General features: G+C 45.9%; 1 protein-coding gene across 1 annotated transcript in view; it reads left to right on the top strand.

The window, feature by feature from the left end:
* SETBP1 (SET binding protein 1) overlaps positions 1–27,279 on the top strand; it is a 324,748-nt gene that overhangs the window by 3,846 nt on the left and 293,623 nt on the right. Inside the window, exon 2 of the mRNA XM_048850114.2 lies at positions 15,038–15,703. Coding sequence (XP_048706071.2) covers positions 15,212–15,703 — 492 coding nt within the window. The 5' untranslated portion in view covers positions 15,038–15,211. The remainder of the gene's footprint in view (positions 1–15,037; positions 15,704–27,279) is intronic.

Genomic DNA, 27,279 nt, shown 5'->3' on the forward strand with positions numbered 1-27,279 from the left:
GTGACTTTTCTGCCCTCTCAGTAGGGCTCAATGGCTCATACTTAATCTTTCCCTTCTGTTTTCTTTCCCCTTTGGACAACACCCTCCAGGACTGAAAAACTATTGCCTTGTGCTTGGAGACTTTCAATTATGCTGCAGTTTTGACTCTTGACCCAACCAATAGCAAGAGATGCTATTGTCTAATGAATCACATAACACAGTTCTGGAGTCCAAAGGATTACTGTGGTGGAACTGATATATCTCCATTGATGAGTGATTATTATCAATATGCCCCGATGATCTCCCTCAGTTCCCCTTAGAATAACTACATGTCACCAGAGTTTAGCTGATCTTTGTAAGGAGAGGAGTTTCAAAGACTTTTGCATCTGAGTTTGTTTTGAAGGCAAGGCAAAAAGTTGCACAAAAGTGTGCTACATTTTAAAATCAATGATGTGCACCAGGGTAAAATAATAAGATTTTTTGCAGTGTGGCCTTTCTTTGTCTATACTGTATGCATGCACAATTATGGTGCATGCAAATCCAGCAGTTAGACACACACATGGAGAATAATGCAAATAGGTGCTCATGCAAAATCTCCACCCACACAGTTAAAGGCTAGGTGAAAGCCACCTGAAAATCTAGCCTGTAGTTTTACACATTGCTCACTAGGAACCTAGGGACTGTTAGTGTATCAGCATTCTCTGTTAGTGTATCAGCATTCTCTAGACAATGAGTTAAAATAAATCTCAAATTAGAGTCTGGAAAAGTCCATCAATGGAATATCAGGTGTATGTGGATTAATGCATAAAGAGAACTTTTGGGGGCAAGCACCCACAATGCCTTGCTGCTGGCTTTCTAGTTCTAGTCTGTCACTTTCCACCTTAAAACGTCAACAGGTTGTTCTTCCCCTAAAATATCATGGAGGAAATACAGTTACTCTTTTAGAAAGTTGCCATCTTATTTAGAGATGGTCCTAAGTCAGAACTCTGGAACCAGGTCTCTTAGCTTTGAGACACTGTCTGATCTGAAAGTGGATCCAGTTGTTATGGGTTGGGCCCATTCCCCAGTTTTATTCAGACACATGACCAAATTGCAGATGTGCATTGTTTGAACTCATAAGCCAGGCTCAAAGCTCTTCTTTTCTTTTTAAGAATGAACCTTTCGCTTGACATTGCTTGAAAAGTTTGTTGCATATTCTGACCTGCTTAGAAATCTACAGGATGCTGTGAAGAAGCAGAGCTCTCCAACATGCTGTCTGGATTCCGCAATATCATTTAATTGGACGTGGAGAACGAGGAAAGCAACAACATTAGTTAAGTTAGACAAAAGCCCGGGAACAATCCAACGTGTCTTCCACAAGTTGCAGAAGTGTGGCAAAGAGTTGGGAGAAGGGGATTCTGTTTATCATCTAGAATGTGGGGAAAAGAGACCATTTCCCCTTTTGGATTGGCACTGGGTTTGTTTCGTATCCCAGGCCATCCAACCAGCACAGGGGAGGATAGTGGTATAAACCACAAAAAAATAATTTGCCATTGCGGCAAGTTGTGGTAAAGTAATAGTTGGATGTTAAAACCAACCTGCTACTATTAATTTATTTATGATTTTGTTATCTTATATCTATATCAAATGGAGAGAGGCCTGAACTTCTGGGCCTCAATGAATTTAACAGACTTCTATAGAAATTAATCTGGAGTCTTATTAATTTGCTAGGGAATGAAATCTTTTCTGTATACTTTTTCCTATAGAATTCTGTAGCAGGAATGTAACAATATTCAATACCCAGGCTATAATGTTCCATTCAATTCTTTAGTGCTTTTCCATAAGGGATCAGAGAAGTTGTGAGGTTTAATTAAGTACATTTGATAAGTGCTTTGAGGTCCTCAGATGAATAAGGCTGTTTATATGCAAAGTATTATTGTGGGCACCTATTAGTCTTAACTGGTTTCAGTTATCAACCCGTGTTTGCATATGTAACTTTCACATATTGCATTGAACAATTTCAAGTGTTGTTTGGTTGATGGAGTTTTCTGAGGGATGGGGGAGGGAAAGGTTGAGCAAATTCCCTCCTGTTGTCAGTTGCCATGTAATTGATTCAGAAAAGGTGTGGGAGTAGGGGGAAATCACCTTTGCCTTTTGAATTATGTCTAACCTCACACTTTTAGACTGGACAACAGCTGGAATTTGAACAGATAAATTAGTAGGCCTGTAGTGCTTGTTGCAAACTTCTGCCTTTGCCTGGTGTGAGAGAAAAAAAGTTTTGAGTCACGAAAGTTATGGCCATTTGAAAATTGCATATCAAATATGCCCAATAGAAAACTTTGTCTGTTGATGTGCCCTTAGAGATGCACTGTGCAGAAGGGTTCAGCTGGATAAGTGGTAGCCACTGAAAGCTTGCCTAATTTAAATGTTCATAACTTTTAGGACTACTGCACTGATTTTTCTTCCAACTGAGTATGGCTAGCAGATCTCACTGGGTCCAAAAAAGCAAGATAAGTTTGAAGAAAGTTGGTTTATTCTTAATCAGGGTCCTGCTGTGCTACTAATTAATACAATCTCACTTAATACCAGTGGATGTTTCAGTCAGCAATCTCTGGAACTATTTTCGTCCATATACATTTAGGGCCTAATAAAATACTTGCTGAGGTTAATGGGAGACTTTCTACCGATTTGGGGCTGGATTAGGCCATTTTAAGGGTACATTCTAGCAACTCTGTACCATATTTGTACTTGGGCTGCAGTATCAATGGACTATAGCCTGCCCCTGGCTAACTAGCAGCCTTGTAAGTTTTAAAGTGTGGCCGTAATGATAGTTGCAGGTTCTACTGTGCCTCAGCACATGGATAGTGTTAGTTACAGACCCGGGAATTTTTTTTTAATTAAAAAAACTCAGGAAATTATATGCAAGAAAGGCAGTGATGCAACTGAAAGTTGGCACAGCTAAGCACACAAATGTCAGGAAATCTGCATATTAAAGATGAATGGATAATCATAGAATCATAGAATATCAGGGTTGGAAGGGACCTCAGGAGATCATCTAGTCCAACCCCCTGCTCAAAGCAGGACCAATCCCCAATTTTTGCTCCAGATCCCTAAATGGCCCCCTCAGGGATTGAACTCACATTCCTGGGTTTAGCAGGCCAATGCTCAAACCACTAACGTTGCCTTCGTGCAAGTATATTATCAAACTTCACTGAAGACAGTAGGATTACAGGGGAGTAACTGAGGGCAGCGCTTGGTCTTTAACTATGGTAATGCTGGGCCTGTGTCTCCCTTGCCTTCCTCCCCAATGGACACATGTGGAGATGCAATTCAACAGGGAAATAGCAGCTTTGAGGAGTCATGGTGCAGCGACTAGCTGAGTCCAAGCCCACCCAGCCCTTTAGGACTGAGTTTGGGCGGCTAGTGCAAGCCACCGCTGGGCTGCAACATCAGCACTGCTATTTTTACCGCACCAGCCCGAGTCTCTCTACCCCCACTAGGAATCACACTTCCGAGCTGTGACCTCCCAGTTCCAATGCACCAGCTCCTCTCCTCCCAACTCTAATCAATGACAATCAAAGGCCCTCTCTGCTCCAGCTCTTTAGAAGAGGATAACGAAAGGAAGCAAAACTAAACTACCGCCATCTACTTTCCAAATTAACACTTTCCTCTTGGTGTCCCAGCATATCTCAGACGCTCCTTGACACGGTAGACTCTTTGGTGCAAGGACAGTCCTTATATGTGTGTTGTACAGGACCAAATACTTTGGTCCTCCAAGGTATCCAGGTGCGTAACTCTTGTTGAAATCAGTGGGCACTAAGTGCTTAAAGATCTTTGAGAATCTGGGTCATTGTCAGGGCTTTGAATAACAAAATTGTGTTTTGAATAACAAAAACACATTGTGATAAGCTCCCCTCAAAATCCAGCCTTTCACAGGCATGATCTCATTTGAAATAAACAAAGTTTGGTCACATGAGACACTTTGGACAGCGAGTAGCCAAGGTGAAGGCCAGACACTGGATCGCAGTCTTCTTGTGAAAGTAAGTTAGAGGAAAGTAAGTTAGAGGACTTACCGGTACGCCAGAGTCCTGAGCAGGGGGTGTGGCCTCAACTGGAAGAGGCAGGGCCTTAAATCCCCGGGCCCTTTAATTTAAATCTTGATTAAAAGGGCCAGGGCTCCAGCTGCGATAGTGGTGGCTGGGAGGCCGTAGCCCTTTAAATCACCCCCGAGCTACCAGCTGCAGAGGCTTGGGGGTGATTTAAAGGGCCCAGGGCTCCAGCTGCCGCTACCGGAGCGGAGCCCCGGGCCCTTTAAAGCACTGAGGAGCCCTGGGGGCTCCCGTCTGCCACCGCTACCCTGGGGCTCTGGGCTCTGGCAGAGCTTTAAAGGGCCTGGGGCTCTGCTGTGGTAGCAGCTACCGGAGCCCCGAGCCCTTTAAATCCCTGCCTGAGCCCTGCTGCCCGAGCCCCAGGGTAGTGGTGGCCGGGCTCCATCGGGGATTTAAAGGACCCTGGGGCTCCAGCTGCTGCTACTGCCCCGGCCCTTTAAATGCCCGCCGGAGCCCACCGCCGCTACCCCAGGGCTTTGGCAGCAGGGCTCCGGCGGAGATTTAAAGGGCCGGGGCGGTAGCGGTGGCTGGAGCTCTGGGGCTCTTTAAATCCCCGCCAGAGCCCCCACCCCAGGGCTCGGGCAGCAGGGCTCAGGCGGGGATTTAAACGGCTTGGGGCTCCAGCCGCCGCTACCGCCCCCACCCTTTACATCTCCTCCAGAGCCCCGCTGCCGCTACCCCAGGGCGTCGGCAGCGGGGCTCAGGTGGGGTTTAAAGGGCCCCGGGGCAGTAGCAGCGGCTGGAGCTCCGGGGCCCTTTAAATCCCCGCCAGAGCCCCGCCATCGCTACCCAGGGGCTCGGGCAGCAGGGCTCAGGCGGGGATTTAAAGGGCCCCGGGGCAGTAGCAGCGGCTGGAGCTCCGGGGTCCTTTAAATCCCCGCCAGAGCCCACCGCCGCTACTCCAGGGCTTTAAATTGCCCTCTCGGAAAGCCGGTCCTGGGACGTACCGGCTTACTTTCACCTCTGATCCTTGTGCCGTTGCTTTGGGGTTGTGGCAAGGATGCCTAGCCCAGTCATTGTGCATCCCCGATCAAATACACTTTTTTTTGCCCTGAAAGAGTGAGTGTTGGCCTCCCTGGCATTTGCATCGGGGGGAAAAGAAAAACCCACACAACCCCTTCTACCCTCCCCCTCAAAAAAAAAAAAAAGTGTGGCAGCAGCTATAACTAAAAACAAAGCCCTCCTTAATGATTTATGCAGAGAAATCATTTTCGGCAAGTTTCTGGGTGCAGCCGGGAATGTTTGATCAGAGAGAGAGAAAGAGATTAGAGTGCTACCACGTCTGTGCTAGAATCAGGCTACTGTGTTGGATGGCAGACTTCCAAGAGCCGGGTCAGACTAGGGAAGTTTGGTAAGACAGAACTGATGGAATTGCATGGAGTTTGCTTTCCATAGTTGGCCTCCACTTCTATATCCTTATCCTAAATACCTATAAACTTTCCATTTGTAGTAGCTGTGAATATTTCCAGTACAGATTCCAAGGCCAGAAGAGACCATTGTGATCATCTAGGCTAAGCAGGTATCCAGAGTACTCCCCTCAGGTCAGGTTGCTGCTGTCCTCCAAATAGCTTTCTGCTGTTATTATAGAAATAGCTTGTTTCCTGTGGTGGCCCATACTATTATAGACTGCATTGGGCCTGGATCACGATGTCTGTTGCTATGGTGCGTTATACTCCGTGCAGCGCGGTCTAGGGGAGAGGGCAGTGGCCTGGGAATCAGGAGAGCTGCGTTCTGTTCCCAGCTCTCTTGCTGACTTGCTGTTTGATCTTGGGCAAATCAGTTCAGCTCTTGACTTGTCTAGTGTGTAAGCCGCTTGGGGCAGGGATGATCTTCCACTGTGTTTGCACTGTGCCTCGCTGTGATCTCAGTCTGGCCCTCTAGGTGCACCTGTAATACAAATCAGAGGACCATGCAACCCATTGACTTCCCTGGGGAGATGTGGGTCAAATTCTGCTCTTAGATGCACAGGTGTAAATCTAACGAAAGTTCATTTACACCAGTTTCAACAGCAGCGTTGGCCCAGAGAGTGTAAGTCAGTGAAGTATTTGCCCTTTTGTGACAGGCACTTGGGGATGGGAGAGATGGTGTTTGATTGCTTTCTAGGGGTGGTGAGACACATCACTCTGAGTTGGGTGGTGAGTGTGTGGGAGAAGGGAAGGATGCACTTGCAAATAATCACTAGGTTTCAATTGTGTGCATGAAAAAAATATTGGTGTCATTTTAAGTGCATCCCATTTAGACACAATCAGTCTTCAACATGCACGTGAAATGGGGAACTCCGGCATGCCTGCTGCCGTGCAGGCTCAGAACCCCACCTTGGGTATGGGCATCAGGGGCTGTCCTTGGATGGCATTTACCCTGCCATTCACTGCTCAACACTTGCCTGTGGTTCCTGCTGTTGCAGCAGCAGCACTGGGGGCAGTGTGTCTTTTATGGGCTTTGTGATTTATGGTGGAGTCCGTTGTTTGATCATTCAGTTGGCCCTCCCTTCACTGCTCCTCTGATAGGTACTTACATAGAAAGGTACTTATCTGATTGAATTACGGAGTCTCAAACCTAGTTATGGAATCAAATATGATTCCATAATCTACCAGTTAATGTCTCTATGTTGAAGAGACAGATACGCGTGTGTGTAATACACATACGAACAAGCCTGCATAATTATGGAGGCGCATGGGCCTTCATTTCTGTTTATCTCTTTATCTGTGTGTGTGTGTGTACACAGGTATCTGCAGAATCACATAGTTGCAAGATACATCTAGACAGTGGGTTACCTAGTCCATCCCCAGCCTTTCTGACATTTGACTGTTGAACGTCCCTTTATGGGACGTCCTGATTCATACTTGCCTTGCACTTTATTGAGCACCAATAAAATGATGACAGGCTTGGAGCAGAGTTAGATTTTAGATTGTAGCAGTCCAGTGAAAACGAGTGAAGGTTACATTTATTGTTTGTTGACCAGACGGTTGGCACTAGTAAACCAACAGAACTCCGCTGGCTTCCCTGAAGCTATGCCTTATTTATATCTCCTGAGGATCTGACCCTTCATCTGTGTTTGTTTAGACAGACAAAATATTGAAAAGTGCCTCCACAGGCATGTAGGAACTGTTGTTCTATTTTAAAACAACCCGCCAACCAGACTGACGGCCAAACTTTGAAGAGTTGTATCAAAAGTACATCACCAAGACATCGACAGTCCCTCATTTATTGATTCTGTGGGTTGGTTTAGCTTGAAAGGGACGTCTTCCTCCCCATTGTTCCTGTGATGGAGGTGATAGGCCCAACACAGGTGAAGGGCAGAAGGATGTTTATTGTAGAACCTGTCGCAGAGATGGGAAAGAGTGGTCATGGTGCCTTTTCCAGTGCCCTGCAATGCCGGGTAGTTCCCTTTAGAGTATTGTGGCCAGAGGAGATAACTCAAGGCACGTCTACATGGGAATAAAAGCCCTCTGGCACAGCCACAGCTGGCCCAGCTCTGTTGACTTGGGCTGCTGGGCTAAAAATCGCTGTGTAAATGTTTAGGCTCGGACTGGAGACTGAGCTCTGGGACCCTCCACCCTCACAGGGTCCCAGAGCCTGGACTCCAGCTCATGCCTAATTGTCTACACAGCAAATTTTCAGCCCCAGAGCCTGAGCCCCAGTCCTCGGACTCAGGCCAGCCAGAGGCTTTTATCACTGTGTAGACGTACCTTAGTGGTCTGAACATTATGCATGAAATTCCTCGACATTTTGAAACTAGTGGACTTAGGAGAGGCTTCTTTGTTTTCCCAAAGTAGATAAACTGAATGTCATGCTGCTTCCGGTATGTCAGGCCTTGCCTACGCTAGAAAGGGTTTGCTGGTATAGCTATACTGGCAAACTGACCCTGAGTGGATGCAATTTATAGAAGAATTCCTTTGGCAGCATAGCCTATCCCAGTTCCATATATGAGATAAGCTATACTTGTGGCAAGGACTGTTTTGTCAGTATCCCTGAATCTACAGGATGGTTTTTGCTGTATTGGGGTGTGATTTTTTTTTTTTTTCACTCCAACTGCTATAACTATGCCAGCAAAACTTTTAAGCGTAGACCAGGCCTCAGGTTTTTTTTATGAGACTTTAAAACCCAAGCTCCTGCTGCCCCGTGTGGACACTGAAGATTAAGTGACACTTTTCAAGTGTCTTTGGCCAACTTTCCCCTGGGTGTACTGTATGTGGTCTGGTGGCCTCCACCCCAGAGGTAGCTGCATTTCAGTGGTGGTATATAATTGGTGAAGGAGCTTGGGATCATTTGGAATGAAAGGTGATACATGAACGTCAAATACGGTCATATATTCCCCAGTGCTTTGTGCAATTTTAAATGGATGAAGTGGAGAAGCTTCCTGGGTTTTTGTTGTTTTATCAGTGGTTAGGGATTTCGCTGTTAAATTGCAAGTGTATCTCACATGGGGAAAGAGTGATCCAGTGGCTATGGCACTGGAGTGGGAGTCCGATTTGGGCTTTAGTTGGACTCCACCGCTGACCTCGGGCAAGACACGTCCCCTGTCTGTGCCTCAGTTTCCCCATATGTAAATAGGGTTAATTGTATTTACTTTCTTTGTAAGGCACTTTGAGCTCTATGAGTGAAAAGAGAGAAGCTTTAGTAGCTGCAGTAGAGACTTCAATTTGTGTATTGTAGTGTTTAGGCTTAGAGGAGTATCCCTTTAAATAGTTTGTGAGCCATCTAGAGGTGCTCACTGTGTTTTAGAAGCTGCAAGAAATCAGCCAGAGTAGCAGTTTGTATGGTGCATGTTTGTGTATCTTTAGTAAAAACAAGTATTTGGGATGTGGCTGTTCCTGTCTGGTTTCTTTATATAGTTATTGTTGTGTAAAGAGCAAAGAGAGCACAGAGTTGGCACTTCCTTACACGTAGAATCCCAAATTCGGTAGCACTTCTCCCCCACAAACACCTAGTGTGTGGATGCTGTTTCAGTCATTAGCAAATGTTCTGTTTAGTCAGTTTACCGTTCTGACTTTTCCACACTGGAGAGTTTGTGTAGCTGCTTGAAGCAACAGAAGGAAACAAACTCATATCCTATTGCTGTAGAGGTCTAGGATGTCCATGATCCAGAGCAAGCTCTTGAGCTCACGACTCTTAGGGTCAAATCCTGCTCTTAGCTATGTGCATATGAATCCCATTGAAATGGATGTGTGAACATCCATAAGCAGAATTTAGCACATAGCCTTTATCAGCTAAAGCGTGGAAAAACTCCCTAATTAAGGACTAATGCTAAATTCTCTGAAACTCATCTCATTCACCTGTGAATTATCCTTCCTCAAATTCAAGCCTTGCTAGTGGTTACACTTTCTGCTGGGAATTTATTTCAGAGAATGTGATGCACCTGTAGTAGGTTATTGACCATCACCTATCACTGTGAATCTCAAAAGATCTGGAGGGTTAGTTTGGGTAAACATTTAAAAGACTGAACTAGCCCAGCCCTTGGGACCTGTAAAATAGGTAAATAAGCTTTCCCACTAGAATTCCAGCTCTCCACACAGCCAGTCGGGCCAGAAGAACCTTTCTTGCTTTGTTTTGGCACTTTCACTTGCAGCCCCAGATGAAACATGGAACAGCAGACAGTGCAAAACGATAGAGACGGACCCAAGCCACAATATCTGAATCAGGGACCAAACTTTCCCAATATCTGGATCCAGGATTTGGTTTAGAGTTTGACTTTATAACTATGAAGAAAACAGAAGTTGTCTAAAGCTTTTCTTACTAATCACTAATTTGATTTTCTTCAGCTCCAAAGATGCCCAGAACCTTGTATCTTTGTGAGTGAGGCTTTAGGGATACACTAACAAAAGGGTATTGTCACATTGGTAGAAATAACATTGCTCCTACTGAGTGACTTGCTCCTGTGGTATCTCCCATTAACATGTCTAGTGTTGTCTTCATGCCTAGTGCTTGAAAGTTGGAAATAGTTCAAAGTTCAGCACTGGCATGGCTGAAGCTGGGGAAAGAAATAGAGGTGGGGAACTACCCAGGAGACTGCTTTTTCAGGAGGTTGAACTGAGGTTTCTTAACTAGTCAAAGCATGTGTAGTCTGCCCAAACAAGAAAGACAAGTATCATGTCCCATTACCCAAGTCATTTAACTATCAACCCTGAAGCAGAATAATGAGCTACCTTAAACAATGACCCATTTAATTCCTGTACAGAGATATAGTGCATCATTGTTTGTTTATTGCTGCAGGTCTGTTGATATCATGGTTTGCCGATTCTCACACAAGATGACGCCAAGATTCTTAGGCCCTAATCTAACCCAATTTACACCCATCTGATGTGACTGCAGCATGGATGACTTTATTCAGCTACTCCTGATTTACGTTGATGTAACTTAGATCAGAGTCAGGCATGTAGATGGGATCCAGATCCAAAGTTTGGAGTAGGAGCCTAAGTTTTGGTCAGCTCCTAGCCGCATAGAGAGAAATTCCAACCTCTATATGAACTTCCCAGAGTTAGGGTTCAGGGTTTTGTTCTGATGTTTTGAAATGATGATCAAATCTAGTTCACTTTTTGTTGATGGGTTGGATGCTGTAGCTGCTTCTCTGCAAACAGAAGCAGCCTCCATTGCTGCCCAATTGAAGTGGCACATCCTGGTACCCTGCTTGTTTGAATAGACATTCTCTGCAAGAAACTGCTTGCTCTTTCTACCAGCAGGGGAAGGGGTTAATGTCCTGTGGATGAACGTCCGGTACAGAGTGCCCATTGCACATGCATGCATACCAAAGCAGTAACTTGTAGGAATGCCGCACAGCAGAACCTTACCACCTGATGTTTATTTCAGTACTCTGTGTGCCTACAGTGTGTTCCTCTGTAAGGAAATTAACAATGCAAAATGTCAGATAAATAAGGAGCTTTATTTGATTGGTATGGATGGAAATGGAAGGTATCCCTGACGCTGATGCCGTCATCTGTTTGGGCACAAAGCATGGCAGGGGGCCAGGTCCGTTAACTGCGTGGAGCAGTTACATGTGTAGCCTTTCCCCGAGGTAGAGCTCAAACCTCCTTTCTGGTGCTTGCTACCTGCAGGGGCTGCTCCCTTCTCTTCGCGGGGGTTGAGTCCTGGGTGCAATTGTTTTTGTGACGCCTGGTGCCTCCACCCAAGGTGATTCCTCACTGTGCTCAAGTCACAATATTGCTACCACTGCTGGTGAGGAGTATAAAACACACTGGAAACAGTAAAGTACCTCAACACAAACCCAGCAAAGAAATGACACCCCCGCCCAAAATAACAACATAACAAAGAGGGACTTTATTGGGAGCAGGAAGATGGGATTGGGGGAAGGAAACGTTTAGAGTTAACTAATAATACTAATTATCAACACATTTCCCACCTCCCAACACTCCCAGCTCTTCCCAACCCCCAGCTGCCTCCCTGGCCACTTCCCTAGGCGGATGGTACCCAGAGGCTGAGTCTGGAGGTGAGTGCTGCAGTGCTGCGAATGTTGGCTGGCTTAAACAAAAAGAAAAGGGGTCCTCTAACAGTGTCTTTGCCTGGGTGGGACAGGGTCCTCTCCTGGCTCCCTGGTCTTCAGTCCTGTGGGGATCTCACCTGGCTCTTGGTAGCCAGTGCCGGCTTGGATCTCAGTCAGTCTGGACGGTGGTCTCTGCAGAGTTGTCGCTGCCTGGTGCGTGCAACTTTCCTGCTGCAGTTCAAAGACCCCTTTATGGCACTGGGGAGGGGGAGTTAACCAGTGGCTCCCTGTGCTGTTCTGCTTCTCTCTCAGCTCCCAGACCGAACTCTGAAACTAAACCTAGTGTCTGTGTCTCTGAGTCAGGCTGCGTCCTTTCACTGAGGGCTGAGCAGCCCTGGCTCATCATTGCCCCAGCAAACAGCTTGTCCATATTCTCTCTCCCCCCTCCCCCAATGCAGAAGCCTATTGGCCTCAGCAGGAGTTTCTAATTCCTCTCTCCCTGCCCTTGTCTCCAAGCATGTTGGGAAATGGTGTCAGAGCGCTCCGGTAGCCATTATTGTCATGGTCCAAAGGGTAGGACCCCCCTAGAGGCTCAGTCCAGCATTCTAGGAGAGGGCAAACTCCAAGAGTGGGTTACACCTGCATAATCAAAACAGTCAGGCAGGTGTGATATGTCCCCTATTTAAACTAATAATTATATTAGCTAGCATTAAGCGAAACCTTCCCATGTTCAAAGCAGTGTACAGGCATTAACTAATTAATCCTCCAAAAACCCCTTTGAGTGAGGGGTTGTTATCCCCTTTGCATAGGTGGGATACCTTTCAACTTAGTGCTTATGGGAGAGCAGGGCTCAATTGCTCTGGACACTGATGGTCCTATCTTTATCCACAGAAGAGCTGTAAGTTGAGCACAAATGTTTGCATATGCTCTGCCGATGTGCCTCTATCATGAGCCAGATAAACCACTTCTAGAGACAGCTGATAGCTCAGTCTCCGAGAGGTGCACGGTTCTTAGTTCCTCTGCCAAAAAGGAAGCCAGCTCGTGTTATTGATGGTGCTTTCATGTGGATATCGGTCTACTAAGAACTGTACTCAGGTCACCACATCATAGAATCATAGAGTATCAGGGTTGGAAGGGACCCCCTGTCAAGGTTCCTCCCCCACTCTGAACTCTAGGGTACAGATGTGGGGACCTGCATGAAAACCCTACTAAGCTTATCTTTACCAGCTTAGGTCAAAACTTCCCCAAGGTACAAAATATTCCACCCGTTGTCCTTGGACTGGCCGCTACCACCACCAAACTAATACTGGTTACTGGGGAAGAGCTGTTTGGACGCGTCCTTCCCCCCAAAATACTTCCCAAAACCTTGCACCCCACTTCCTGGACAAGGTTTGGTAAAAAGCCTCACCAATTTGCCTAGGTGACTCCAGACCCAGACCCTTGGATCTTAAGAACAATGAACAATCCTCCCAACACTTGCACCCCCCCTTTCCTGGGAAATGTTGGACAAAAAGCCTCACCAATTTGCATAGGTGACCACAGACCCAAACCCTTGGATCTGAGAACAATGAAAAAGCATTCAGTTTTTTACAAGAAGACTTTTAATAAAAAAATAGAAGTAAATAGAAATAAAGAAATCCCCCTTGTAAAATCAGGATGGTAGATATCTTACAGGGTAATTAGATTCAAAAACATAGAGAACCCCTCTAGGCAAAACCTTAAGTTACAAAAAAGATACACAGACAGAAATAGTTATTCTATTCAGCACAATTCTTTTCTCAGCCATTTAAAGAAATCATAATCTAACACATACCTAGCTAGATTACTTACTAAAAGTTCTAAGACTCCATTCCTGGTCTATCCCCGGCAAAGACCAGCATATAGACAGACACAGACCCTTTGTTTCTCTCCCTCCTCCCAGCTTTTGAAAGTATCTTGTCTCCTCATTGGTCATTTTGGTCAGGTGCCAGCGAGGTTACCTTTAGCTTCTTAACCCTTTACAGGTGAGAGGAGCTTTCCCCTGGCCAGGAGGGATTTCAAAGGGGTTTACCCTTCCCTTTATATTTATGACACCCCCGAAGGTCATCCAGTCCAGCCCCCCGCTCGAAGCAGGACCAATTCCCAGTTAAATCATCCCAGCCAGGGCTTTGTCAAGCCTGACCTTAAAAACCTCTAAGGAAGGAGATTCCACCACCTCCCTAGGTAACGCATTCCAGTGTATCACCACCCTCCTAGTGAAAAAGTTTTTCCTAATATCCAATCTAAACCTCCCCCACTGCAACTTGAGACCATTACTCCTCGTTCTGTCATCTGCTACCATTGAGAACAGTCTAGAGCCATCCTCTTTGGAACCCCCTTTCAGGTAGTTGAAAGCAGCTATCAAATCCCCCCTCATTCTTCTCTTCTGCAGGCTAAACAATCCCAGCTCCCTCAGCCTCTCCATCATTTAGCTGTAGGACGGTAAGGACTTTTCACCACTACCCTCACAGGCCAAGGCTAGATCAGTGACCTCTGGCTGTACTCCAGTGGAAATCTGAGCAAATAGTGTATGTGCAGGATCGTTTCCCCTGAACTTTAAAAAGTGGAAAGTAGCGAGCCGTTCAAACTGCAGACCCCACAAGAAAGCTTACCTGATTTCTCGTGCCAAGCTGAGTTCTAGAATGAGGAGTGTTACAGTGAAACATGCAAGGGGACATGTTGTACTGATGACTGGCCAAACTGCTATTTCCCAGGGTTGCCTTTACAGTTTGTTGCTATATGGGGTGGGTTGGGAAATCCTTATTTGCTTTAAGATTTTGTATGTAGCTGGTTCCCTAGAAGATTGTTCACTGGATGCTTGGTGTTTGTCTTGGTCTTTATGTAACTCTGCATGAAACATGCCCATTGTTTTGCTTTATCTCTGTTGAAATTCTATAGCTTCTCCTGTCCATCCGGTCAAGATGTTCAAAAGGGATTAGATAAGGGGTTGCTTCCATTTTTGGGGTTTGCAACTAGAGGCACCTTAAAGGGGGGCTGATTTTCAAAGGGTGGGGGCTTTCTGAAAATCAGCCCTCTCCGGTTGGGCATTCAAAGATGGAGGTATGTGAAATGAGTCACTTTTGAAAATGCTGGCCTCCAGGTTTCCTCCGGAGCCCTAAGCAGTGGTGAAACTTAACCTTCAATCCATTTCCAGCTTGAGCTGGTGCAAATGAATCCCAAATCCAAGCAGCTTCAGTCGTGTGTAGATGTACGTATGTTTTTCTGTGCGTGTGTTTCATTATCCAGTCCATCTCGTTGGGGTGCAGATTGTCATTGTTTGTTGGTTGGCTGTCCCCTAGTATTTTAGGCCCAAGTTCTGGCTGGTTCTGAGTGCTGGCAAATTCTACGTGCTTCACTGAAGGTGCTCAGGACCTTATAGCAGGTGCGCAGTGCTGTGCTGGATTGGACCCATCTTGGGGGAGCCCCGTAGTGCTCTGTTTCAGTCGGTCCTATGGTTGCACTTTGTCACATTCATGAGTGCTGACTTCCTTTTTCTTCTCTCTTCTTTCAACAGTTGCGGCTTTGATCACTTCTGAGCTCCTTCCAGTGTCCGGACTATTGGGACTTTAAATTTTACAGACAGTTACCATTCAGTTCCTGGGGTTCTCCCCTCTCCCCCCTTTTCTCCTCATCACCTTCCCCTTCCCCCTTTCCCTCTTATAAAACTCCAGTGCATTGTGAGATTGCCATGGAGGCAAGGGAGACCCTAGGCAGCTCCCGGCAAAGGGGAGGCGAGGCGGATTTCCTGCCGGCCACGGTTGCCTCTGTGAAGCCTCCACCTTCTTCTAGCTGCACGGGGGAGACCATGTTGCCTGCTTCAGGCTCCGGGAAAGGGATTCCAGTGAGCGGAGAACGACTGGAGCCAGAAGAAGAGGACGAATTGGGTTCTGGGAGAGACGTGGATTCCACTTCCAATGCAGACAGCGAGAAATGGGTGGCAGGAGATGGCCTGGAGGAGCAGGAGTTTTCAATCAAGGAGGCTAACTTTACAGAGGGGAGCCTGAAGCTGAAAATCCAGACCACTAAGAGAGCCAAGAAGCCCCCTAAAAACCTGGAGAACTATATCTGCCCACCTGAGATCAAAATCACCATCAAGCAGTCTGGGGAGCAGAAACTCTCCCGAGGTGGGAAAAATAGCAAAGCAGCTAAAGAGGAGGACAGAGGGCACTCCAAAAAGAAGGTAAGGATACCAGTGCTTTCAAGTGGCCTCTTATTTATTTTTCCTCTTTATTAGCTGTTCACAGCTGATGAACTGTACTGTTTCCCTCCTCTCCCCGGCCCCCTTTGCCTGTTTTTACACAAGACTGTGCTGCATGGACCGAGTGAGATAATCTGATCAGACATTCTGAACAATGAGGACCACATTCTGCCTACGGGTGCATGCATGCAACTTCCACTAGGCTATGCCCCCAGCCCTCTTGGGAAGGGGTTGGGAGCCAGTTGCATGCCTCTGAGGGCAGGATTTGGCCCTGGGTATTGGACTCTGCTTTTGCAGAAATAATAAGAACCAGCCCTGTTACCAAAACAGATTTGGAACACAATGGGTTTTCCTGTTCCTTCTCGCTGTATGGGGGGACCATCTGCCTTGCTCGGAACTCCTGGGAGTGAGACTAACCTGGGGCAACCTGAACCTCTGTGCTGTGGCGGGTTGCCAGAGTTCACCAGTTGTGCTTCTGAAGGTCATGGAGAGGCTAGACTAATCAGCTGAGAACAAAAGGTATCCCATGTGTGTGCACAAGAAATAACCTTCACCCAATTTGCCAAGCTCTGCTTGGTTAACACGGAGCTGATATAAACGAGGGACAGTCCAGCATTCCCACGTACAATATGAAGATCATTTTGAATTGTCCTTTATAATAGCCAGTGCAGAGGAGGTCAAAAGTTCCCTGACCTTCAAAGGCCTTTTCTGTTTTGTATGCAGTTGAGAATTAAGTTTATTAATTAAATGACTGATAAACGATGTCCCCCATTTCTAACTGCTATGTGTCTGAGCACAACTGCTCAATCCCTTTGTTTTGTAAGCTTTAAATTGCATCGTCGAACACAGGTATGTGTGCAGAGAATAAACGCGCTCGTACCTATATACGGGGCTAATGGCTCCATTGCTCTCGATTACAGCATTGTGCTGGTGACACTAAAGTTATCGTTGAGAAGATACCTCCACTATTAGCTCCATTTTCTTCCAGGTGCTTATCATAGTCTTGAAATGCTCTTTGGGCTGAGATTTCTTATTCTTTACATTGGGTGAAAATGCATGATCATGTGTTGGTTTAGCCAAAGTGAATCTTAAGGAGTGTGAACTCATGAGGACTGAAAGCAAGGAGAATTTTTCTCTGAATCAATGTGAATAACATACTGCATGTGGGTGAATACGTTACTTTTAACTCAGTGAAGGGATTTCTTTGGGCCATTTATCCACTATGATGCAGATTTCCAGATATCTGGATATCCACTAAAGTAAAGTAATGCTTAGGCCTAGATACTAATACCCTTACTCACACTGAGTAACAACCTACGCCACAAGCAGTCCTGTTGATTTCAATGGAAGTGCTTGTTGTGTGAAATAGAATCCAACATTAATAACGTACCACAATCTGGCTGTTAATGACTGTGTCCAAACAAACTCATATGATTGTGGAACCATACTGATAAGAATACACACTGACTATAGTTATGTATGTGGATCAAGGAGAACTTCCAGGACTGTTATTGGAAATCAGGGTCAAATGAAAGGAGCTAGCATCACAGTGTGTTTAGTTGCCTGCATGGCCATCCAACTAAAGTGGTTGTTGGTTATTTTTAAAGTCAACAAACAGTAGTTGTGGAAGTGACATGCAAAATGCTTACAGCACTGCAACATTAAGGAGGAGATTTGACTCATGCAAAGGTCAGGAGATTCAAAGATACGGCTCTCAGCAGCTTTGTGCTGGTGTGTGGGCAGAGCATGTGACTTTTAAGTCCGTGACACCAAGCATTTCTGTAGCACATAGAAGCTTCCATCAGGGATGAGGGCCCCCTTGTATTAGGCACTGCGTACCCATATTACAAAATGACTGTAAGCTCTTTGGGGCCGGGGTAATCTAAATATATGGCAAGAGACAACAGGTGGATACAATCCACAGACGGGGAGCACCAGATAAGGGTGAGGTGATTACAATTAGCATAATAAACGGGGCTTACAGTGCACCGGCTGCCTAACTGTTGTCCAGCTGGAGTTTCCACAAAGAAGAAGCGTGGAGAGGAATTTAAAGGAGGACAATGCGGTAGCTTTGATGATTTTCACAGCCAAATGTCCCTGCCCCAGAAGAGCTAGCAGTCTACAGGGCGTGATCTTGAAATCCTGAGGCCGATAGGATTACTCAAGTGAGTAAGTGCTGCTTACCGTCCAGTTTGCAGAATCAGGCCCTAAATGAAGGCAAGTTATAACAGGAGATGATGACAGACCTTGCCGGGGACAGGTAAGGAGAAGGGAGGTCAAAGGGTGCAGTGGTAAAATCATGTAGTTGCTGAACGGCTGATGTGCGCATCATGAGGGTTTTTTTGTGAAGATCCAGTTAATTTGAGGTTAGGAGGAAGCTGCAAGTTGAAACTTGACTTGAACCGGAGCTGAGGCTTTCTTGCCCTTCTGTGAGTTTTTTCCATGTAGAGGAGTATGCATCTCATATAGGGAGTTTTTGCATTGGCTTACAGAAGTACTGCCAGCTTTCTTTATGTATGAGAAAGAGACTGTACTATTTAAACCAGCCAGGGATCTGTGGTCCTTTAGTGGTATTTATTCCTACACAGTTATACTGGCTTCATCTCTTGTTGCTTTAGCAAAAGCAAACTCAAGAGATCACCAACTGAGGAGAACAGTAGCAATCAGAAACAACACAGTGAAGTCTGTGGGCCAAATTTTCTGCAGGCATAACTCCATTGGACTCAGTGGAGATGTTGGCCCACTTTATTTTTTTCCCTTGGGATTGAGAGCAGTGACACTGTTCCAGTGACCACCCAGTTCCGTATGCAGGGCTACACACTGCTTTGAACTCCCAGTGAGGCATGTTCGTGGATCAAGGGCTATACATAGCTAGGCTTGGTGGAATTCAATTTTTATAACTTTGACGGATGATGTCAATGTTTATTTTTCAGCATTTTTTTCCATTTTGATCTACTGAAATGTTCACAGTTGTGGGGAATTATTTAACGCCGACATTACAACACATTCTAAACCGTTTAACCCAGCACTCTAGTAGGTTCTCAGACAGCATTTGTCTTACTTTGTCTATCTGTGCATTTCAATTATTATCGATGGAAATATTTTTTTTTTGTTGGTTTGTACGTGTATGGTGTAATTGGCGTGTATCTATATCTACCGATAAAAATCAAACCCTTCTAAGGCTACCCATTGCCCTTAATGTGAACAACAGCTGTGTAAATGGCTGTTTTACACCTAGAGGACGAGTGCTCAAATTTATTTTTCCCCCCAAGGAGGAGCTAACTCTATTAGGACTTGAAAAATCATTTAGGTTTGTTGCATAATAATTTAAACCACAGCTACAGTTAGTCCCCAGTGCTTACAAATACCTCTTCAGCATGCTCGCAGGAGTTTCAATACACATAGCACAGAGGGCAAGTAATGAAAACATGGAAGCAATTTAAGTAACAGCGTGTGGGTACACAAAGGAGTGGTGATGCCAGTAATGCAAAAGGGCTGCGAACTGGGGCAATACTGTCTATTCAGTGGCCACTTAGGGAGGGAGTTATGCCTATTTCTTAGTCGTATAGTGTTCTTCTGTTTATAAGGCAGTATGGGCTAATGCATCAGTTCTCAGACTGTGGTCCGTGGACAACTGGTGGTGCTTGTTGGAATGGAGTCTGTGGAGAGCTGTCTGTTCACTGGGGGAGGGAGGGGAGTGCTCCAGTCTTTGTTTCCAGCAGCTACATTACATTAAAAGAAGCTAGACATATACTAACTACTTTCCTCTTGTTGCTTTTCCATGTGAACAATCGCGGCAGTTGCCCCGGGGATGTTATGTGATCATGAATGAGAGTGGAGGGAATCCAGGAGACGATTTTATTGGGTGTGGTCCGCATGATGAAAAAGAATTTGCAAATCCTTGGCCTAATGGTTTGAGACTTAGGCTGTAATCCAGGAATTTCTGGCTTTCGGTCCTAGCTCTGCCAAGTTTTTTGCCTTAGTTTCCCCCTCTGGAAAAGGAGGCTGATGGTAGTTGCTTGCCCATTTTGCCGGGCTCCTGTAAAGACGGATTCCATTTTGGTTAGTATTTGTACAGCAATTTGTAAAATTGCTCTGTAAATGCTCAGTAGTATTTCAGCTGTTCTCCGCGCTGGGTTGGAGTGGGCTGAGCCATCGGTGTTTACAACACCCACTGTTCTGTATCTGCAGAGGGCTTCCTAACTGTCACAGGTGGCTGAGAACGATCTCCCTTTAAAAGGACTAGCCACCCGGTGACTGTCACAGACCCTTTGAGGGGGAGATGGGTCTCAGCCCACTTGTGACTCTAGGGTGTAGTCTGATTAAGAAAACACAACATAAGCCACAACTCCCCTACCTTGCAAGCGCCGAATTTGCTGCACATGCTGTTACTTCCATACCTGCAGCAGGGCCATCACAAGACTGCATCTTTTACTGAATACTAGTGCATTTCCCTTTGGAAGTGGGCAAACAAACTGTCAGCTTTGTTGGGCACTAAAAGCCTGGTACCACATGCTAAGAAGCAATCCATCAACATTCCAGGCCTGTCTCGTAGGGTTTAACAAGCCCCAGATGAGAAGTAGTTCTGTGTTTTCCCTTCGTTTGCTGCCCTCTGTATTTTCCTGTTGCTGTAAACACTGGATTTTGTTGTTGTTGTGTTACTTACTGTGGCAAACTTTCATTCGAGTTTCCCTCATATGCATAATTCACTGCCTCAGGGCATGAAAACTCCTTTTTTTTTACGCTTAGGAAGGGTGACTAAATTTATCAGTGAGATATAAGCAGTGGAAGTAAAATTTTCTTGTGTGCATTCATAGGAAGCTCTCTTCCTGGATTCTCTCATATATACATCTTGATTTTAAATCCAGAGCGGCTGTCTTTATCAAAAAGAAAAGGAGGACTTGTGGCACCTTAGAGACTAACCAAGGTCTCTAAGGTGCCACAAGTCCTCCTTTTCTTTTTGCGGATACAGACTAACACGGCTGCTACTCTGAAACCTGCCTTTATCAAGAAGTTCCTATCAAGCACCCCGTTCTCCTGAATTTCCATTCTTGCTTTTCTTTCACTTTGTATACCCCCCATGCTGGCACTTTCTCCTTGAATTCCTACGTGCTCCTGTCTCTCTCCCTGAGGATTCCCTTGTTCATATCCTTTTCCCTTTGGAGCAGCATGCACATCATGCATATTTCCCCTTTCCTTCTTGGCTCGGGGCCTGCACATTTCCCTTTCCCTGCAGGTTCTCATGTGCCTCCATAGTATCTCTCTCCTGTCAAATTACCCCTGTGCTGTATTCCTTTCCCTTCTGATTTGCATGCAGGAACCTCAAATTGCTCACGGTGCATATTTGTTTCTCTTTGAAAAAGGCATAACATTTCGGGATCCCCTTGTATGTATGATCATCTCCCTTTGGGATTTGGACTTCAATGTAGTTGGCATAAGCCCTTTTCTTCCAAGAAGGTTATGATTTTTTTTTTAAAGGTGCAATTATGTAAGGGACTTCTCCTTCTCCCCCTCCCTCCCTGTTGTTTTCTCCCTTCTTTTTAATTTATTTTTTTGATGGATAGATGGCCACTTCCAGTTCCATACCTTTAAAGAGCAAATGATTGGAGGAGGAGTGGGGGTGAGTGCATGAAAAGAGTATTGATCCAAACTCCAAAATTAAGGGCAAATTTAAAGGGGCAGAGTCAAATAATTTGAACTCAAAGGCCTAATTCTCCACTGCCTCGTATTGTCATTTACACCAGTTCAAAGTGGGTCTGAAATGCTATAGGCACAGAATGGTAAGGCTAGATTTTCAGCTGCCCCCACCGGATGCTGGGCACAGCTAAGGAATCATGGCATGAAGGAGACTCTTATGGGCCCTTGATCTTGAGGATGGTTCTGTGCTGGCTTGGTCTGCAGAGAAGATCAGAGCAGCCTCGAGGCTGCTCTAAACTGTACTGCCTACACCAGATGTCATTTTGGCAGTGGGGGAGAACTAGGGTATAGAAAGGGTGGTGGCATAGGACCTACCCTTTTTGCCAGGGGATGGGAGAGATGTGTTGCAGCATATGTGTGCCAGCAGAGCAACTAACATGAGGGGAATCTTCCACTGGCTGGATAAAATGACTTCTGGGGAGCTTTGCACTTGGAGACCAGCACAACACTGCCCGAAGTGGCCTGCGTGGGCCTAAATATGTAAGGACCTGGAGAATCAAGCCTCCAATATTTCTGAAATGTTTTTGTAAATTTAAATTATTATTTTTTCTGTTCTCCACAGTGTTGGAAACACCAATTAGAATGCCTGGGGTTGGCGCATGAAAAAAAACAGAAAGTGAAATTATCTATAAACAAAATGAAAGCGACCAGTCCTCTTTCACTATATGGAGCTAAGCTTCCCCCCCACCCCTTTTTCCTTCACACATTTTCACGGTCTCAAACCCAGCCCCCCCATCCTCCAATTTATACACGTTCACTCAAACTCCTTGAGACAAACCTCCAGTGTCTCTCTCTCTCATGTCCACACCTGGCCCCCCACCCCTTTGCCTGGACACCTTCAAATGCACAGATTTACATAGCTCATATTTACATGTACCTCTCACTTACATTGACACACACATTCAGACTCACTTCCAGCCCCTCCTACACTCACACTTGCCCTCCTGTTCAGTCTCACACCCAGTCTCACTCAGGCCTGGTCTACACCTCAAACGTAGATTGACCCTAGCTGTGTCGCTCTGGGATGTGAAAAATCACCCCCCTCCTCCCGAGAGACGTAGTTAAGCTGACCTAAGGCCTGGTAGAGACACTGCTAGGTTGATGGAGGAATTCTTCTGCCTCTCAAAGGGGTGGGTTCACTGAAGCGACGGAAAAACCCCTTCCACCACTGCACCACTGTAGTGCTTGTAATGTAGCCTCTCACGCACGTTAGTGCACACACAGCCTCTTTTCCCTCACACTCAGAGACTTGTGCACATTCAATGGTGTAGTCAAGGAAACTGCTTGGGCTCTCTTGGTGCACAGAACATGCCCTGTGCAATATAACGGTCCTGGGGTTTCACCAAGAAGCCATAGAGAGCGGTTGCTCCCGCAGACTTTTGTTTACTTCCCTCATATAAATGCCTGTTTAGGAGTTGTCTTCTCAGCTTTACCTTCATCTAAGGAAAATACCCCCAAAAAACAATCAAAGCTCTGTAGTTATTTAAAAATATCTGTTTACACTTTTCCACTTTGGATGCTTAAAAGGAGTCAGTTTGATAAGCGACCCTCAAATACAGGCTGAATTTACTGTGTTTTCCCTTCCTTGCCAGACTGTGGAGTCTGACTCTGTCATCTCAGTATCGGAAACGTTATCTCTAGCTACTATTGACATTTAAATCCTCTGCTATGTTCAGTTAGTATGAGGCATCCGGGGTGAGTGGGAATCTGACAGGGCCCACCTACAAACAAAAAGCATTATTATTTGTATTAGGGCAGTGACGAAAAGGTAGGTCGACGCAGCGTTTTGGAGGCCACTGCAGACTCGGGCCAGTAGGACTCACTTTAGCTCACTAAAGAGAGCTGTGTGGACAGCGCTTTGAAGGTGTGTCTCAGTCTCTGAAGCCCAACTCTTCCCTAAGCGTCGGAGCCCCAGCTCCAGCCCGAGCTGTAATGTCTCCACGGCTATTTTCAGCATGGTCGTGCAAGCCCTGCTAACCCAACTCTTTTGAGCCAGGCAGGGAGGCTCACAGCCACAGGCTGCGTAGATGTAGCCTAAAGGCCCCAACTAATATTGGGGCCCGTTGTGCTAGGCCCTGTGCAATCACAGAGTAAGAAACAGCTCCTACTGTACCCTGCCAAGCTTACTGCCTAACTAGAAAAAAAGGCAGGAGAAAGGAAATAGTGTTACCCTCATTGTACAGAAGCAGAAATTGAGGCACAGATCAATTTCAGTGACTTGACCAAGGTCACGCAAGAAACCTGTGACAGACCCAAGGGTTGAACCTAGCCCTCCTTCACCCCAGCTCAATTCCTTAACCACAAGATCATCCATCTTTGAGAGCAGGGCCTACTAGCTTTATGTGTTTGCCACAGATTGGTAGGTAAGAGATAAGGCCTGCACAGTGGAGAGGAAGAACAAGCTAGGTCAGGGATCTCAAACTCAAATTACCAGGAGGGCTACATGAGGACTAGTACATTGGCCAGAAGGCATCACTGACACCCGCCCACCCCGTTGCCCCTGGCCCTGCCCCAACTTAACCCCTTCCATGAGGCCCAGCCTCCTCCCACCCCTTCCCTGCCCCCATTCCAACCCCTTCCCCAAAGTCCCCACCCCCAACTCCGCCCCCTCCCTGCCCCATTCCAACCCCTTCCCCAAATCCCCGCCCCTGCCCCGCCTCTTCTCCGCTTCCTCCCCTGAGCATGCGGCTCACTGCTCCTCCACCCTCCCTCCTGGAAAGCCCTAAGCGCCGCCAAACAGCTGTTTGGCAGCAGGAAGTGCCTGAAGGTAGGCAGAGGAGCGGGGACGTGGTGCACTGGGGGTGGGGCAGCGAGTGAGGGGAGCTTGGCGGCCACGGGAAATAACTCAGGGTGGGGGTGGGGAGGGGCCACGGGCAGCTTGGCAGGCCACAGCAAATAGCTCAGGCCACATGTCTGAGACCCCTTAGCTAGGTAAAGCAGCTTTTTGTCTTTCCTCTCAACTCCTTTGCTCTTGTGGGTGTCCTAGTCAGGCATTCAGTGCTTGTTTTATAGTTTTAATTCTTCTGCACCCCCCCCCCCGTGGTATTTAAAGAAAAAAGATTTAAAAATACTTCTCGGTTGAGATCTTGTCTTGTGAGCTTTAGCCTGGAGCAAGTTTTTATGGCTGGGTGTTACAAGACCTCTGAAAACAGATGTTTATTCTGGAAGCACAGACAGGCCTGCAACTCCAGCTGTGCTTCTGGGCCCCTCCACATCCAGGGTCTTTTGTCCTTTATGAACGCAGCCTGTGGCCATTGTGAGCGATATAGCGATATAGATAATTTCCTGACATAATGACAAATGCAGGTCATATGTGAAAGTTACAGGTAAGAAATGTGATGGGGGAGGGGAGGAAAGGCATAATAAAATCCATACCCAACATTTTAGAAGTGACGACTGATTTGGGGTGCTTCCATTTTGGGGTACCAAATTTGAGCCCCCCCCGTTAAAGAGGCCTTATTTTTATGAGGTGGGCCCACAACGTTTCTGAAAGCCAGTCCCCTTTAAAGACGCTGCACGGTGGCCACCCCCAAATCGCTAGTTTCTTCTGGAAATCTTGGCTGTGCATGCCTATCTGTTGCTTAAAAACAGGCTGTAGCTCAAAGAGGATTCATGGGGTTGATTCAGAAATGGTGGCTGAGGTGGCTGCATGCTACCGGTCGGACGAGGTGATTGGAATGGTCCCGTCCGGCCTTAAATCTTTGAGTCTATTATTAATAGCAAACGAGCAATACGCACTCTCATCCTCTTCTCAGGCTCTTCTGCCATCGTGGGAAGTTCCTTGAGATGTTTAAGGGCTTTATTCTCCTGCTGCCTTAGCTTTATATCATTGCAGTGCCACTGATTTCAGCTGAGGGGGGACATTAAATCTTCAAATACGTAAAAGGTTGTTGTAAAGAGGATGGTGCTCAACTGTTCACCATGTACATGTTGATAAACTGGAGAGGGTTCAGAGAAGAGCCACAGGAATGATTAAAGGATTAGAAAATATGCCTTATGGTGATAGACTCAAAGAGCTCAATCTGTTTAGCTTAACAAAGAGAAGGTTAAGGGGTAACTTGATTACAATCTATAAGTATCTACATAGACAACAGATATTTAATAACGGGCTCTTCAGTCTAGCAGACAAACATATTAACATGATCCAAAGGCTGGAAGTTGAAGCTAGACAAAATTTAGATTGGAAATAAGGTGTAAATTGTTAATGTAACTAATCATTGGAACAACTGACCAAAGCTCGTGGTGGATTCTCCATCACAAACAATTTTTAAACCAAAATTGGCTGTTTTTCTAAAAGATCTGCTCTAGGAATTAATTCAGGGAAGTTCTATGGCCTGTGTTATACAGGAGGTCAGACTAGATGATCACAATGGTCCCTTCTGGCCTCGGAATCTATAAATGCCCACCAAGGGTAGGAGAAGAAGAAGTAATTGGCTTCGTTTGCAACAGAGTATATTTAGATTAAATATTAGAGAGTTTTCCTAACTGTAAGGATAGTTAAGCACTGGAACAGTTTACCTTGGGAGGTTGTGGAAATCCTGTCCTGTAAGGATTAGGCAAACACTTGTCAAGTGTGGCCTAAATATATTTAATCCTGCCTCAGCATTGGGTGTGGGGTGGACTAGATGATTCTGTGAGTCACTCCTGAGCCACACAGGTGAAAAGATGAGTATCGTCCTTTCGGGAGTTGGCATGTAATATTCACTTGCCCAGTGATATCTGATTGAATGTGGTCCTAGGGTGGCAATGTCAAAGGAAGTGGCCTATCTGCTCTTGTTGACAACTCTGTTTTCTCTCTGGAGGTTCAGGTCTGAGCAGTGGAGCATGGAATATGACACCACAGATCAGACCATTGGTCCACATCATGTTGGTTTCCACCTCTCACCATCAGCCGGTACCTGAAGCTTCAGGAAAAGACAACACTACTGTAATGCAGTTAGCTAGTTGTCCAGGGCAGTATACGGAGGGAAATTGCTTCTTTGCTCCTTCAAGGTAGAATCTACCTTGATAGGCAGCTTATTAAATGGCTTTTCTCTCGGTAAATTTGATTTCACTGTATATGACAAAAAAGTCCTTTTGTGCTGGGCGAGCATGACAGTTTCTCAGAGGGGTTTGTATTGTCGGACGCACCTTATCTCCTGGTACATTCTTTGTTGGAAGCTGCCCAATAGGGCTAAGCAAAACAGGGTCATGATGTTCCCTTGGGGAAAAGCTGTGAGTGACCTCTGATCATCTCTTAGCCTTGCATCCAGAAATTCTCCTGCCTCCACCTGGAAGGACTTTCCCTCTGGTGGGTCTCTTGACCCAAACAGGTCGCAGAGCATAGATCATCAGGGGCTTTTCCCAGATGGGACCATTATTGTAAGGCTACAACAAACACCAGCCAAAGAAGGGAGACATTTTACTTCTTATAACCACAGTCAAAGAAGTTAGATGAAAATAACTGATGAGTTCACCTGGTCCCTCTCCTGCCATTGCAGGAGATCTGTATAGGGAAGAATCTATAAAGTTGAGTACAGTTTTAAAAACTCTCTTAACAGATTTCACAGTAGCAGCTATGTTAGTCTGTATTCGCAAAAGAAAAGGAGTACTTGTGGCACCTTAGAGACTAACAAAAATAAATTTGTTAGTCTCTAAGGTGCCACAAGTACTCCTTTTCATCTCTCATCAGAGCATCCGTCACTCTCCTTGGGAGAGTATTCTATGTAATAGATTTAATCATTAGAAAGAACCTCCCCCCACATCACTCCCCCTCTTTCTCCCCTCCCTCGGTTATTCAGCCTCATTTTTCTTCCTATCTTAATTTCATCCAACTATTCATAATTATATTCCCTTGTGCCTGGCTTGATTTTTAAAAAAGG

Source organism: Caretta caretta, chromosome 5 (genome assembly GCF_965140235.1).
Source record: "Caretta caretta isolate rCarCar2 chromosome 5, rCarCar1.hap1, whole genome shotgun sequence".
Lineage (NCBI taxonomy): Eukaryota > Metazoa > Chordata > Testudines > Cheloniidae > Caretta > Caretta caretta.